General features: G+C 42.5%; 1 protein-coding gene across 2 annotated transcripts in view; it reads right to left on the reverse strand.

The window, feature by feature from the left end:
- The window catches only part of CIST1 (colon, intestine and stomach enriched 1), a 165226-nt gene that overhangs the window by 83184 nt on the left and 65077 nt on the right, over positions 1–16965 (reverse strand). For both annotated transcript variants that reach the window (XM_075337822.1, XM_075337821.1), the window contains exons 2-3: positions 3018–3065; positions 1685–1768 (exon numbers count right to left, since the gene is read on the reverse strand). In XM_075337822.1, the coding sequence (XP_075193937.1) occupies positions 1685–1768; positions 3018–3065 (132 nt within the window). The remainder of the gene's footprint in view (positions 1–1684; positions 1769–3017; positions 3066–16965) is intronic.

Here is a 16965-nt window from a genome sequence, read left to right on the forward strand (position 1 = left end):
TTACTACCCACCTCCTGCGTTTATAGCTGCGTTTTTAGTCTTAGAAACGCACCAAAACGCAGCTATTTGCGTTTCTCATTGCGTCTTTCAACATCCCATTGAACTCAATGGATGAAAAGCGCAGTGAAAAACGCGGGAATAATTGACATGCTGCGTTTTTGTGGTCACCACAAAAACGCAGCTGAAAAAAAACGCTGTGTGGGGACAGCAAAAATGAAAACTCATAGACTTTGCTGGGGAAGCAAAGTCATGCAGTTTTGAGGCCAAAAACGCACCCGAAAAACGCGCAAAAACGCCGAGAAAAACGCACCGTGTGCACATAGCCTTAAGCTGCGTTTTTGAGCTTGAAAAAAAAAATGGACATGTCAATTCTTTCCTGCGTTTTTCTGCGTTTTCCCCCCATTCAATGCATTGGAAAAACGCAGCACAACGCAGAGATCAAAAACGCAGCAAAACGCAGCCAAAAACGCACCAAATCGCGGTAAAAAAGCATGCGTTTTTTGACGCGTTTTTTTCGACGCGGGTGCGTTTTTGTGCGTTTTTAGCGGCCAAAACCGCACAAAAACGCAGCGTCAAAAAAACGCAGTGTGTGAACTTAGCCTTAAATCTCCTGACCTACTTAGTTCTGCTACATCGACAAGTCTAATCTACTGGCTCTTATCTCAATTTCTTTCTTTGCACTCCCTTCACAGAGTCTGCAGCTTCCCTATTACTCTATTCCTACAGTTTCCTTCTGGCCATTAGAGCCTCCATTGCTTTAGAGACTGCTCTTCCAGATTGCTGGTTTTGAGAATCCTCTTCACCATGTGAGACATAATATCTTTACATGACGATTAAATAGAGTCGGCTTTTAATGGGAAACAAATTCTTTTTGAGCTACAAAAAGATCATGAGGTTAAAATTGAAATATTTTTAACTTGGCTTTACCGAAGCTCTACTGTCAGCACCAATTCAAGGGCTATAAGGGGTTTGGCACAGGAGAGGGCTCGCTTTGTTCATATTTAGCCACTTATACAAATCACTGGCAACGCGCAAACACTGGATGCTTTCTTCTTTGTTGAATGCAATGCTAGCTAGGAGCTGCTGGGATCCAGGACTGGCACTAACATTGGGACTTCAGTGGCTCTTTGATTATTAAACTACATTAGTAATTTATGCATGTAAATTTCAAACATAGCTAAAGATGAGTTCATAACTGGACAACCCTTTCAAGCTATGCTGCCCAAATCACAGGCAGATTTTACTCTAAAACATTCCAGCGTTTAAGAGAAAACAGTTTGAAAACCGGATGGGAAATATGTACCTCATATGTCTAGTCCATGGCAGATCCTTGGTGGTTTCTCTCAACCCCCAATCTTGATGACTGTCAGGTCTCTGCCTAAGCAGACACATAAGAAGAGCACCTAAGGGAGGCGGGCGAGGAGAAGCTGCCGAGGACCAGTGTTGGGCTAACCATCTGAGACACATGGTCTCCAGCCGGTCCTTCAAAGCATATTTTTTTCTGAAATCCTGCGCTGAGTAAAACATACATGCCTGAAATAACGCAGCCTATGTCAGATTCATGCTGCCCATCGTTAGGCAACATGAATCAAGTGACACATTTTCTTTAATACTTTAGACTACATTGTCTTTCTGTCTCTGCTAGATTGGAGATGTACAGCATGTCTAATATCTAATATCTTACTTGTTAAAATATCAGATGCAGTTTTTGTAGTAGTGGACTGTGATGAAGATTTTGTTGTTTCTGTTGTAGACGATGAATGAGCAACTGGAAAAAAAGAATTAGAATTAAGCTTTCAAAACAATTTTACTGAGTTTTTTTCTGTGCACCACAAAAGTTAATAGTTTAATTAATATCAAATAAATAATATGATCCCTGTTACGTGGGGGGAACGATTGGTGCAAAACTAATAATAGCTCAATCGTCTCCCGAGGTCCTCCGGCTGCTTCACTACTCTCACTAGGTCAACCTACTCTTCCCTCTGTGTGCTCCTGACTTCTCCTGGTGGTTGCTACTCCCTGACCCTGAGTCCCTGGTTCCAGTGGATCTCCCCAATCCACTGGAACCAGGGACTCAGGGACAGGGAGTAGCAACCACCAGGAGAAGTCAGGAGCACAGGGGGAAGTCAGGAGCACCAGGGGACTCCGCCCCTGGTGCGGTGGTGTCCTGTAAACCCACCACTGTAGTGACTCGCTACTGTGATCCGACCCTGACCCAGTCCCCAATGGGGAGGGCAACCCACTGCCTGTATGGTTGTGTAAGTGGAAACCAGCACCGACCTTCCCAGGACCCGGGATAAGTACTACACCACCCTAAAGGGGGTGCAGTACCCTGTGGTGCCTGAAGCCGGAGGGGCGCCACAGAAGCCCGATGCGAGCACATGTGGGGGGGTGCGGTGATCGCAGTGCAACTTCTATGGCAAAATACCAGGATCAGGATCACCACCACCATGCTCAGGGGACAGTGGAGCACACAGCCACACAGTAGATGCTGTGGGCTTCACAGAAATGGCAGCAGTTTCCTCCCAGAGCTGTGATCTGGACAGCCCAGGGGGCTTGTCCAGGTCATAGCAGGGAGCACGCATAGTGTTAGAGATAGAGTCGGAGGTCGACTACTATCTCTTATGCACAGGGACTGTCGTATTTGAGGTGAGTAACTGTCATTACACAATGCACATCCAAGATGACAGCCCCAGTGCTTCAGTAAAAATAGAATTAAATAAAACTAAATAAACAATGAATTTAATTTTGTTTTAAAAATAATTACGATATTCCATAATCATTTTTATTATCAATACAAAAATTAAAAAAGCGACACCTTCCATTAATTAGTCAATCTAAATTTAGAAAATGGTATTTGTTTTTGATCTCGCACCATAAAGACTCATATACACATCTATTTTACTCCATTTTCACATTATTACTTAGTTTTACAAAATTCTTCCCAAAATATCAAATTAAGATTTGAATAAGTCAGTATTGTCACAATCAATATCCCTCCTATCCCAGCTTATTACCTGTGGTTGTACTCTTGGCGGACTCTGTGGATATTGTGGAAGTATCACCTATAACGAAATATTTGAAGTCAGATATAACTTGTCCGATAGCATTTACACTCGTTTTGTCATAAAGGCTTATACCCACACTCATACTCCATCTCCAACTAGTAAAAAGGCTTAATATTGTACCGTTAGAAGTTTTTAGTCATGCTGAATGCATGATTTCCAAGAGGTGTTTGGGTGGTGATGTGCCTCGATGCTCTATTAACATTTCACATGAACAGCCTTTAAACATTCTAAAGGCATACAGAATGGCTACAAATATGCCAATGTGACTTAAAACCTAAAGAACAAGAATTCTACTTATCTTGCTACTGACGAGGGGCAAGCACCCCGAAACACCGTGTCTGCAAATTGGGATTCTGATCTGGCTTATATATCCTGAGTCATATTGCAAAGGATTGTCAAAAATCCACTTGTGACTTTTAGGATCGCTACTTCCAATAGGTGGCGCTGTGCTAGAGTTTGTCTCCTTTACTGGAGAGACAATTTGACTTATCTTGCTAGTTACTATTGATTTTGGAGAAAAAAAAGTTACTTTGTTTTTTTAATGAATTACCATGGGTGATATAAGTATTGAGCACAATTTTCTAAGTAAATATATTTCTAAAAGTGCTATTGACATGCATTTCTCACCAGATGTCAGTAACAACCCATCCAATCCTCACCGACAAATCACTTTTCTGATAGACTTCAACTTTCCATGGCTTTTTGCACCTCTCTTTCTTCATGTGTTCAATACTTTTTTATGATGTTATTTATCATTATTACACATAACGTAATCCATGAAGATCTATGGTTTGATTTCTTTGCCTGTGTGGATTGGATGGGTTGTTCTCAACATATGGTGAGAAATTCATGTCAATAGCACCTTTAGAATTGTATTTACTTAGACAATTGGTGACGTGTACAATACTTATTTCACCCACTGTATATCTAAGCTTCATCATCCATTCCAGGAAATTTGTTTCTTAAACACATTAAATAAGCATGAAACATGATAGACAATTAGACAAAACATATACAGTAAATAGAGATGAGCTGATGTAGTAGAATTTGAATTCTTGCCCTCTGATGAATTTTCCCCAAAAATTCACAGCAAATTATTTTGCAGCAAATCGCATTGTTGAGCTTCTTACATCAACAACAGTCGCAACATCACCTGCTCCAGAGATTACCATAGAACATCCAGATTTTACCCCAAACATTGTTTTAACCACAAATCACCTGTGCTGTGTATAGATTAGGCAAATAAATTCCTCCTCTGATGATGTCAACTCCTCAGTACTCATTTCTGCATCCCACGTCATCATCATCATAATCCCTGATTTGGATGACAGGTGCCTTGGTGTGGGAAATGGCCTGAGCTCCATGCTCCCCCAGCCTGATTCTCAACTTAAGATTTTCCCTTGCCCAGAGGCTACCACTACACAGTAGCGTACCGCCAATAGAGGCAGACCACACCACTGCTTTGGGGCCCATAAGCTGAGGGGGCCCACGGTGGCTGCTCGCTATGTGTGCACTTTCACTTTCATAATTCCCAGCGGGGCGGGCAGCACCGGGACGGTCATCAAGCAGCTTATTAAGGCCGCTGGGGGCCCGACTGTTTGAATAGTTGTTGGCTGCTGCCGATTCTATCAGAGAAAGACGCCATGGATCTGCATGTCCAATTATCTTTTCTTTATGGCAAGTAGATTATATTTTGCTTATCTTACTATGTCTGCCTATTTTCCACACATGCTGGTGTTTTTCTATGAATTATATATATGATATTATGCTCCAATTCTGATAGATTGCATTTACTTTCTATAGCCTCCTGATGAACCACAGTGTTTTATGTGGGGAAACGCGTCGAGGTGGAGACTGTTTCCAACTGATCTGATGATTGGCAGTTCACTTTAACATTATTGGGACTGGATATCGTACGCCCTGACTTTTTTGGACTCATCTGGACTACATGTCTAAGTGGCTCATGTCATAAATGTTCTGTGGAAGAATATATAAAGTCCTTAAGTTAAATTGTTTGTACGGTGTTTATCCATACTCCCTGTGTGAACTTTTAGACAATCTGAATGTTTTTACTTGTCCGATATAACTATGTAAACCCTGTCGTTGGCATTCAAGGTTAGAGGTGACCGATTGGTCTATGTCTGTGACAAATGAATTTTGAATTCTCACTAAAGGTGTGGTATTTTGTATAAAAATTTATATTTAATAAATTAATGAAACTTGGGAATATTCTGTCTGTAATAGCTGTTGGCTGACAACAACACAGAGGTTCAGACACCCCACACTGCGTGGCCTCTGCTGAAGAGGAGGAAGTGGCAGGGCAGCATCTTCTTCCAGTTGGAGAGCTGTGAGAGATGCCAGGAGGAGAACTGCCAATCAGGATAGGGGGCAGAGCTTGTTCAGTACAGCCTCGGGAGAAAGAAAGATGTAAGGGAAAACACAGTACAGGAGAAACAGAGCCAAGATGGATAAGGGGCAAAATAAGCAGAGCAAACAGAGCTAAGCAAACAAGAAGAAGTGGAGAACAGAAGGACCAGAAAGAAAAAGCAGAGGACAGGATCTGAACACAGCCAGGAGGACCCAGAGGAAGTGCAGCAATGAGGCTGGAGCCACTAACATCTCCAACAGCACAGCAGAAGGTGAGTATTATGCAGTAATGTACAAATGTCTGCCTGTAACACTACAGAAAGAAACTGCCCTGTACTGTGACATCCCTGTGTGCATGACCCCTATATTGTGTATTACTCATGTACTGTGACATCACTGTGTGTATTACCCCTGTACTGTGACATCACTTTGTATTACCCCTGTACTGTGACATCACTGTATTATCTCTATAATGAGCAGAGTTTTACTATAGCTCCAAAGGCTATAAAAGGGGTCATAATTTATTATCATTATATGGGGAAGACAGATGTGAAAATGTATATTGTGTGTAGTAAGGGGCACAAAGGAGGACATCACTACTTTAGGCCAAGTTCACATGTGACGCCCTGGGCAAGCCAGGGGTCACAGGTCATGACACTACCATACACCCCACATTCCCTGCAGGAACACCAAGGTCAGAACACAAAACCCTTGTTGCCTTCCTCCAGGGGCTGATGTCCACACCAGGGGGTGGGCCAGGCGGTTGGCTCCACCCACCGAGGAGTTCACAGCCCTGGAGGCGGGAAAACCAGGAGATTAGGGAGAGTTGAATGTAGAGAGTTGAAGTGAAGTGGTAGAGGAGCTAGAGTGAGGCGTTAAGGTGGAAGAGAAAGTGACAGTTAAGAGCCTGAAGTTGGTCCGGGTGTGTGCCCTGCACTGAGACAGCAAGGTTGGCAGATGGCGGTGACCGTTTGCAGGAGAGGCTGATCGGAGGTTGCCGAAAGGACCGCGGACGGGTGGTGGCCCGGCAGTACCGGAGCGGTATACGAAGAGAAGCCAGCACCATTGGCAGGGGCCTTTCGGATCCCGGCAAGGCTAGGAGTCGCCGTGAATTTGCCAAATCCGTCAGTGAAGGGGACCTCCTGGGTCTCCCAACAGCCAAAGTCCCGATTGAAGGCAACCGTCCAACCATATTGGAGAGACACCGCCACCGCCAGGGCACCAGTTTCTCAGGGCCAGCGCCTGCGGGCAAAAGAGGGGCTCCTCTGGCTCATATCCCAAGCTGGGGAGCGGGTTACCGGTGGGAATCCATCGCTACCAACAACCGTATTGAGGTGCAGGAAAGAGACAGTCACCGCTAACTTGCAGGGAACATCAACACCGCAGCCGTCCGAGGGAGCCGTCCAACCAGCCGCTTGTTTACCGTGAACTGTGTCATCATCCTTGGGCTGAGTGAGTACCTCCGTGCCGTGCGGCACAGCGCTGCCCCTGCGCCCCTGCACCCCAACAGGCCCCATAACCCGCCTGTCAACCATCCTAACTCTCCATCATCGGGCCCCGGGACCACCAACCCCCCTACCCACAGAGGGGAGGGCCAACATCTAGCTGCTCCATACCATCACCCCCGGGATCCCTATACAGAGCAGCGGTGGTGTCCACACAATCACCACAACCGTGGGTGGCGTCACGGACAATAAATCCCCCAAACCAATCCCCCTTTTCACTCACGGGCGAGGAGCGCCGCTCGAGTCCCCGGGATCCGGCACATCGCTCGAGCCACCGAGCAGCAGAGGCCGCAGCAGCAGCGGCAGCCGGACCCGAGCAGAGGGAGAGCGCGGCGTCCCCTCCTCCGCCCGCGACACACACACTGCAGATTTTTAGGGGATTTGCGGTGTGAACCCACTGGTCTTTGTGCAGTGGGCTTTCCTCAGAAACAGGATGGTGGTTATATTTAGACTCTCTGTGGTGATAATATTTGGTCATGGTGTAGCGGCATTATTTTGTAATGTATAGCAGTGTTATTGGTCTTGGTATGGTGAGTGTGTTCTTCAGTAACACTATATAGTATGTGTTATTTGATAATTGTATGACTATTTTGTTGATGCATTACTAAAAAGAAATGTAGATCTTTATAGATTTGTATAACAATTATTTTTATGGTGACAGTAAATGTATCAGTAATTACCATGAGACACTTTGGTAGGACTATTTTTTTAGTACTATTTACTCTGGAGTTCTTTGGTTTGTTGTCTACGGCTGATTCCACTGTGTACAGGTGCTGCGGTGCTGAGCGAGCATCGGGAACTGTGGTGCTCAGCGAGTGACAGGCACTGTTACCTTGGCTGCCACTGGTTTGTACTTTTTTACGAGATTCTTGAAGGTATTCCAGCATTGTTCTATTCACATCAGTGGTACAGTGCTGTAATACTGCTATATAGTCAGCCGATAGATGGATCGCCAGATGTGATAATGGCCTGTCCTAAGGACAAGACAGGAAATTGAAAAGGTTGGAACATGCACTTGATGTTGTGCAGTGGAGTACTCTGAAATGAAATTTAATTTTACAGTACTCCTAAATATTTATCTATCTATCTATCAGTGGTGCTGATGCTAGCAGTTAACATCTATCATATTCTTAACCATGATTTTAGGCGTTTTTAGTATCACCCAACCACATCTGTTGCCTGTGCCATGTTTGGATTTAGCATACTTTTTGGATATGAACACAGGGATTATGTTTAATCCATTCGTAAACCTAAACTTTACTGACAAATGTAGCCAACTCTGAAAAAATATGACAGACAGAAACGCTATCAACTGGCAGAGTTTACATTACAGACAAAAATAAAAATTCAACAAGAGCCTGCTCATATAATCGATGTGGCATGTATGTGTAAAAGGGGTATAAACCGTAGATGTACTCCATTAACATCTCACAGTGCTTGAAAGTAAATGTTGCCATCTGCTGGTTAGATTGGAGAACGGTGAGCGTGTTTCCTCAAGTGAAGAGTTTGAAAGGAATGCCCGACCTAGGTGACAGCTGTGGTGCAGTTGCTAAATATAAAAGGCCAAAACAGAAAATACAGGGGAGGAGTTGGTGCCAAGACTTGAGATGAAGCAGATATGTGAGCAGCGGAGTGAGTTCGTGATCATTACTGCAGTAGAAGTACATAAGTGTGATCTGATCCCAGGGAAGACCAGTTTTTGAAGGTCAAGCACTGAATACCAAACACTAAAGACGAAGCACTGAGAACCAGAGACTTCACAGGTCAAGCACCAAAGATCAAACACCGAAGGGCAAGCACCGAGAATAAAACTTTGCAGGTAAAGTATTGAAGACCAGACGTGGATTTTACCAAATATAGAAGATTAACTGATGTGCAGAAGGGCAACAATGTTTTGAACTTTTGACTTTCAGGCTCCATATCTCTTCATCATCTACAGCCTCGAACTTGAGTCTACCTTTATTTTAAAGACAATCATCTTGGCTATCACATATATAAATTTGTCCATTTAGCATATGATTAGTTATGCAGATTCTTGTCATGTCACTTCATGGTTACGGGTTTTCTCCTGGTGGTGGAAAAATCTTTTTCTTCCTGTATACTACAAATAACAACCTGTTCTCCCATTCCCTTATGGCTCAGTGTCTTATTAGATTCATTCGCAGGCAAAAAGTCACTTTTCCGAATCAATGAGCAGCAATGAAGAATATTTCCCAAGAAAAGAAAAACAGCATCATCCAGCTCATCAATAGCAGTCTCTTGGCCAAGAAAATGACCAAACTGCATCGTGTGAGTGGCCCAAAAAAAGGTGAAGCAGCCTAGACTTAAGCTTAAGTTTGCCAAAAAAAGCCTGAAAACTGAACATTAGAAAATTGGAAGCAGGTGATTTGGAACTATGAGAAGAAAATCAATAGATTAGGTTTTGTTGGGAGCAAATGGGTCTGGAAGAAAAAAGGGACTAACGGATCAATAAATTGAAGGAGCTGTCAAATTCAGTGGAGGAAGCCTGATGACATGAGGTTTTTTTACAGCCAAAGGTGTTGGATATTTGACCAGGAATGATGGTGGTCTCAATGCTGAGCTGTATGTGAGTATCCTACATTTGAGTTACTTCATACACTCGAATACTATGAGTATGAAAAGAATGACATAGTGTTCCAGCAGGACAACAACCCGAAGCATACATCGAGATTGGTGAAGAAATGGTTCAATGGCAAGGAAGTAGCAGTGCTGGATTAGCCCTCACAGTCCCTAGACCTCAACTCAATTGTACACTTGTGGGTAGAGTTGGAAAAAAAGCTATAAACATACTCAAGTAAGTCAACCAGTAAATAATGATTGATTGCTCTGAGTGAGAGAAACAAAATTATAATCTTGTAGTTGTGATACCTTTTAATGGCTAACTAAAATAAAATAAAATAGGATGTTACAAAGCAAGCTTTCGAGCCATCTCAGGTCTCTTCATCAGGCATGGTATGACAAAATATCTGAAGAAACATAAATATATACAAAACAGAACAGAGAGATGGCATAATAAAAGGGCATTTAAATAAATAAACAAACATTGAGCTTAGAAAGTGAATCCTTAATTAGCTTTGATTAGTGGTGTGAAAGCTTTACTGTCCCAATATCCATGATGGAGAATATTGATTCCCCTTTTTGTGGCTATTTTGATATTTAGTGTAGGGACCTACAAGCATGAGGTTCCCGTGACGAGGGTTGTAGGCTTCTGTATTCTGGCCATAATACTAACTAAAACCTCATATTTTTTTTAACACAATGCAGCCTGATGTGTGAACATCGCTCTATGCAAGCCATCAGTATGCAGTTTTATCATCCAGCAATCGCCCCCTCCATTTTTTGGAAGTGTGTGTATGATTTGCTCCTCCTGCACCTGTGATGCCTCCACTTAGTGGGTGCCTAGCTGTATCCTGCTAGAGTACTAGTTTTTGGCCTGGGCGATGTACAACCACAGCCCTATCTTTGCTGTAAGTAACAATATCCATGTAGGATCAGAGTTCTGGTGCCCTCACTATCTCTGGAGCAGACGCCTCAGATTCTGTAGTGTGTCATAAATTCTACTGACAGGTTGAGTCCTGTGTCCACAGAGTTAAACATGTTAATGAATTTATATTCCCAGACCCTGCGATGGCTCTGGGATCTGAAGTTTCCTTTTAATATGACAACTTTCATATGGTTTATGTTATGTCCTGAAGCACAGAAATATTTGGCCACAGGTAATTTTTTTTTTTGTCTGTAATTGTGTGGCGGTGAGATCTCATTCTTGCTCTAAGTCCCTGTCCTGTTTCTCCAACATAGAGACCCCCAATAGGACATATAGTGCACAGGATTAAGTACACCACATTGGAGGAAGAACATGTGAATGTTCCAGGAATCTTATCATCCTTTTGTGTGTTAGGGATATGTATCCAGTCTTTGGTATCTACATGAGAGCAGGTTTTGCAGCTCTTTATATTGCATCGATAAGTTCATCTTAGTGTATCTGAGGGCATAAGCTTCGGATCATGATGCTCCTTAAATTAGGAGGTTGTCTATAGCATAGCAATGGAGGATCTTTGAATATTGTTTTTAAAAGGTGATCCTTGTGTAGCATGTTTATTGGCCGATCTTCTCAGTACCTCAAGCTGTGGGTTGTAGGTCACCACCAGAGGTACTCAACTATTTTCCTCTTTTTGTTTGTATTGAAGCAGATCACTTCTAGGGGTCCTTGTGACTCTAATATGATCATCAATGGAGGTGGGGTGGTAGCCTTTGGTTTAAAAATGTCTTTTTAAGATGGGTTAAGTGTTCATCCCTGTCTGCTGGGCTGGAACAGATACGATTATATCTGGGGGTCCGGCTGTAGACAATGGACTTTTTAATGTGTTTGGGATGGAAACTGTCCCATCTGAGGTATGTGGGACGGTCAATAGGTTTCCGATACACCGATGTCTGGATTGAGCCATTTTGAATTTTTATGGTGGTCCGAGAAGTTGATTTCTGTTTTGAGTGGTCCAATGTCAAGTTTATGGTAGGATGAAATGCATTGAATTTTTCATGGAATTTTTAAAGCTCTTGCTCAGACTTGGTCCAGATTATTAAGATGTCATCGATATCACAGAAATAGGCCAATGGTTTAAGGGAATAGGATGCTAAAAAGTCATTTTCCAGTTTAGCCATGAAAAGGTTGGCATACTGCGGAGCCATTTTTCTGCCCAAAGCAGTTCCAGTGCGTTGTAGATATAGCTCCTTGCCAAGAGAGAAAACGTTGTGTGTAAGGATGAATCTGGTGAGTCTTAATACAGACTGAGAAGGGATCCCATTAGCTTCAAAAAAACATTTGGCAGGTGGTTAGTCCATCTTCATGTGTGATGTTAGAGTATAAGGATTCCACATCCATGGTGGCTAAGATGGTACTCTCAGATAGGGGACCTATTGTAGATAGTTTTATTAAAAGTTCAGTGGTGTCCTGTATATAGCTGGCTGTGTTCCTTACCAGTAGCTTAAGGACATTTTCTACCCACCCAGAGATTTTTTTTCAGTGAGCGTTCTCACCCCTAGATGATTGACCTCCCTGGGTTACCTGACTTATGAATCGTGGGAAGCATATAGAAAACTCCCATCCTTGGATTCTCAGGTATTAGGTCCAGAAGGTTTGTGGACTCTGTAACCAGACATCTGATGACTCTTTTCAACTCTTTCATATAATTTGGGGTTGGGTCATCATCCAGTCTGGTGTTATAATGTATATCCGTCAGTTGTCTGTTTGCTTCTCTAATGTAGTCCATTGTACTCAGGAGAACTATGGCACCCCCTTTATCTGCTGGCTTAATAGTGATCTCCTTGTTTTTCTTCAGGCTGTGGATTGCCCTTCTCTCCTGCACACTGATGTTAGATGTTTCTTTTGCTTTTTTGTCCAATATTGTGGACTGTACCAAATATCTAAAAGAGTCAATATATTGGTCCAAAATGGTGTTGCGGCCAGGAGGAGGTGTCCAGTCAGAGGTTTTCCTGATGTCTATTTTGGTTTGTGTTTGACTGTTTAGAAGCCTCAAGTCTTCTTTAGCATCAAAGAACTCCTTCAGTCTCAGACTCCTGAAGTATTGTTCCATGTCACTACAAAGCTCTGTTTTGTCTAGAGGTTTTGTAGGACAAAATGTGAGACCTCTGGAAAGCACACTGAGTTTAGTGGGTTTGTGAGATGACAAATTAATAAGACAGCTGACTGTACCTGTGTCTCTCTGACAGTTTTGCTCCATGCTGCTGTGTTTAGGAGGAACTTTGCGGGTGCTTGAGAAGAATCCTGCTTACAGCCGAAATCTGTGGAGTTTCTTTTTCTTGTTGGCTATTAGGTATGACTGCAGTGTTGTATAAAAATTCTGCATCTTCTGCTGTATGGTTCCAGTTACTGTACTCTTTAAAGTTTGTATTTACATTTGGACCTTTTTCTTGGTGCTGTAGAAAACATGAATAACCAGTAAGACCAGTAAACACTAACATTGGGAACGAGTAGAAGAAACTTTAGAAGAGATTTCGGATGAGACATACCTCAATCTGATGGAGAGCATGTCCAGATGGATTCAGGCAATGTTGAAAGCCAAAGGTGTATTTACAAAATACTAACAAATTAATACAAATTAAAATTTAGATTATTAGGAGCAAAACAGTAACAACGCAGTGACATGACAAGAATATGCATAACTAATCATATGCTAAATAGTTGCAAATCAAATTTACGTATGAGATAGCCAAGGTGATTGTCTAAAAACTGATGGTAGTCTCACATTTGAAGCTGTAGTGGATGGTGAGATATGGAGCCTGAAAATCAAACATTCAAAACATTGTTACCCCTTTGCTCATCAGTGTAGAGGTTCCTAGTAAGCCGGGCCATTACTTCCTGTTTAGACGTACGGTACTAATTGAGAAATGTTAGTAACTAGAGATGAGTGGACCATTGAAAGTTCAGGTTCTGTGGATTCAGCCGGACTTTAGATAAAGTTCTGTCCTGGACCCAAACATGACCTGAACCTCATTGAAAGTCACTGATTGGACAGCACATACAGCCAGTGATAAACAGAACACTTCTAGGGGAAGGAGGTCGTTTTTTTTTTTTTGTACATACTACATCCGATAACACTGATTTTACCCCCAGTGTAAGCCATTCAAACATTGCAAGGGTTTCACACTGAGTCTTGCACCGAGCGTACCGGGGCATAGCAATGCTGGCTCGAATGGTTTGCATACGTATGGCAGCCGAATTCCAAACTCGAACACTGATTTTCTTGTAAAGTCTGTGTTTGGAATAAACACCAAACTTTAAAGTTCAGGTACGCTCATCTCTACTAGTAACTGAAACTGGTAATATCTGTTAATTAGAATCTTTAACAACAGTATGTAAAATATCAGATTTATACTTTGTAATGTACTTAGTGTTTATTAATCTAACACTTGGTAGTCATCTGTACTGTTTCCAGATCATCCCTTATCACTGCTAACTTTTTGTTTCTGTAAAAAAAATATCCATTGTGAATCATCACTGAGTTGCCTTTACTGCTGTTATGATGACTACAGGATAACAGGAAATCGGGGCTCTTGCACTGATGATGAGAACCCGGGTGTAATAAGACACCAAACCACTGGGTGTCGCCAGGCACACTAGTGGAGTGGACCTGTCGGGTTAGTACACTAGCTGTCGCTAAACACACCTAGTGAGGGGCAGTCAAACAAGTCTGGGGTCAAAAGCCAGGAAATAATGTAAATGACAAAAGGAGTGACAGGGCCAAAGTCAGGGGTCAAGCCGGGGTTGGTAAACAGAGAGGTCCCATAAGTACAAGGGAGGGAGCAGAGCTGGAGTCAGGAAATAAGCCGAGGTCAGGGAATCAGGGAAAGGAGGTGGGAGGGAACAGCGGAACTAGGTAGCAGGACAAGATCAGGTCAGACATTTATGAGAATGAGTGACGTTCACTGCAAAACAAGAACTATCACTGGTGGCGTTCCGGGTGAAACAACTCCCAGATAAAGCGGATTAATCACCTGGAACAAGGCTCCAAAGAAGACCCCTCCCACACTACACAGGACTCGACTAGGCACCGGGGAAAAATATGAAGCCCAGCATAGGCTCTGCAGGATAGCAGAGCACCGCTGAGCAAAATCATGACACCTAGACTGACTATCGAACCAGGGACCCTAAGCTATCCATAACCTGGGTAGAAGATTTCATCCAGCATTAATAGGATGGGGGCAGATGTGATTAGCTTCCCCAACACATGTGATCAAGGGAGCCTCACAAACAGACTAGAGGAGATTAACTCTTGCTAGTCTGCCTATCCATCAGCACACAGCAGGAGTGTCAGAATCTGCAATGAGAACAGAGTCCTCCACCCCATGACAGTTGGCGAAGTTTGTGCAAAACTCAGTGTAACAACTACACCATTACTCTCTTGGTTCTTGTTTACACATGTATTTTCAATTTGGCAATTTAACCCCTTAAGGATTCTATACATATGTATTTACATATGTATTTACATATGTATTTTCAATTTGGCAATTTAACCCCAGTGATTCTGAGATTGTTTTTTCATGACATGTTGTACTTCATGTTAGTCATAGATTTTGGTCTATATTTGTGATTTTTTTTTTATGAAAATATCTAAAATGTAGCAAAAAATGTTGAAAATTTCACACTTTTCAAACTTTACATTTTTATGTTCTTAAATCACATAGTCATAACACACAAAATACTTAATAAAAAATATTTAAAAAATTGTTTAAAGGAACTGACAGTCCTCAGTGGTACCACTGAGGACTCACAATTCTTTTAAATAATCTTTTAAACAATTTTGTTATCTGTACTGGCTACCACGGTACAAAGATACATTTTACCTGTAAATAACATTTGTCATATGTCTGCTTTACCATCTTTGAAAGATTTTTTTTGTTAGAAATTCAGGAGGGTTAAAAGTTTAACAGCAATTTCTCCAACAAAATTTACATCTTTTTAGGGACCACATGACATTTGAAGTGACTTTGAGGTGCCTATGTGACAAGAAAATCGACAAAAAGTGACACCATTGTAAAAACTGCACCCCTCAAACTGCTCAAAACCATATCCAACAAGTTTATTAACCCTTGAGGTGCTTCACAGCAACTAAAGCAACGTGGAGGGAAAAAAAACTAAAATTTTATCTTTTGCCACAAAAATGTTACTTTAGCCCCAAATTGTGCATTTTCACAAGGGCAACAGAAGAAAATGCAAGGAAGAAGTATCAATATAGGCATACAGCATCTTTAAAATTAGAAGGTTTCCTCTTCATAAATTCAAAAGTTTTATTAGTGCATAATTAAAAATGGTATATAAAAATTGAGCACATGATTTCTTACGTGTTTCGAGTGATTAACGCTCTTACAGATGTGGGGATGCCGTTTCTAGAGATACCATGTTTATTAACATTTGCCTTTTTGATTGCATTTTATTCCACTTTTATTTCAGAGGTATGATGAAAAAGCATAGCATTCTTGCCACATTTTTATTTTATTTTTTTACCGTGTTCACTGTAGGCATTAAATAGTGGGACAGTTTTATAGATCAGGACATTCTGGCAATACCAGATATATAATTTTATTAAGCACGGGTCTCATGTATTGCAAAAGGTATGTATTGCAATACATGAGACCTGTCAGATTACAGGCCACCATATGTGGCTCACTAAGAGGTCATTGTTTGATCTCCAGGTGCCATAACAACCATTGGCCTCCCCATGATTTTGCTACAGGAGGCCGATGAGGGTGAGAAAATGAGCGCACTCCACCCCCCACAGCCTTCTAAATGCCACAATCGTCGCATCTAGGGGGTTAGTCAGCCATGGGCGAGCATGCATGTCATCCTCGGTGTAACGGCAGGAGCTCAGCTGTCAGCTATGCCGAGCTTGTGCAGGTACGACTGACATGGGTCCCGGCATCTCTTCCTGTGCCAGGCAGCTACCAGTGACAGCTGTTGGCAAGGAACTATCACTGTGGATTTACACACAGTGACAGATTAAAGCCATCACGGGCATAGCACTCCATGGTGTGGGAACTGACACCCGCTCATGACGTGTTATCTCCGTCATTGGTCGTTAAGGTGTTAAACAGGCATGGACTAAAGGCCCCGTTACACGCTACGATTTATCTAACAATCTCAGTAGCGATGTGACACGCCCAGATCGTAGTTACGATTTGCCGAGATCGCACATACATCGTTTATTAGCGGTCACACGTACACATCTCACAAACGACGCAATATCGTTCCGCGATATATTGTTTGACCATGGCGGTCGTGTGGATATTGTTCGTCGTTGGCAGGGTGTCAAACGTAGCAATATGTCTGCTGCGGTCCAAACAACGAACAATATTTTGAAACTGAGCGACGTGTCAACGATCAACGATTTTCATCCTATTTGCGATCGTTCGGAGTCGCACGTAGGTGTCACAGGCAACGAAGTCGCTATTGATGCCGGATGTGCGTCACGGAATCCGTGACCCCGACG

The sequence above is a fragment of the Anomaloglossus baeobatrachus genome, chromosome 1, assembly GCF_048569485.1.
Source record: "Anomaloglossus baeobatrachus isolate aAnoBae1 chromosome 1, aAnoBae1.hap1, whole genome shotgun sequence".
Taxonomy (NCBI): Eukaryota; Metazoa; Chordata; class Amphibia; order Anura; family Aromobatidae; genus Anomaloglossus; species Anomaloglossus baeobatrachus.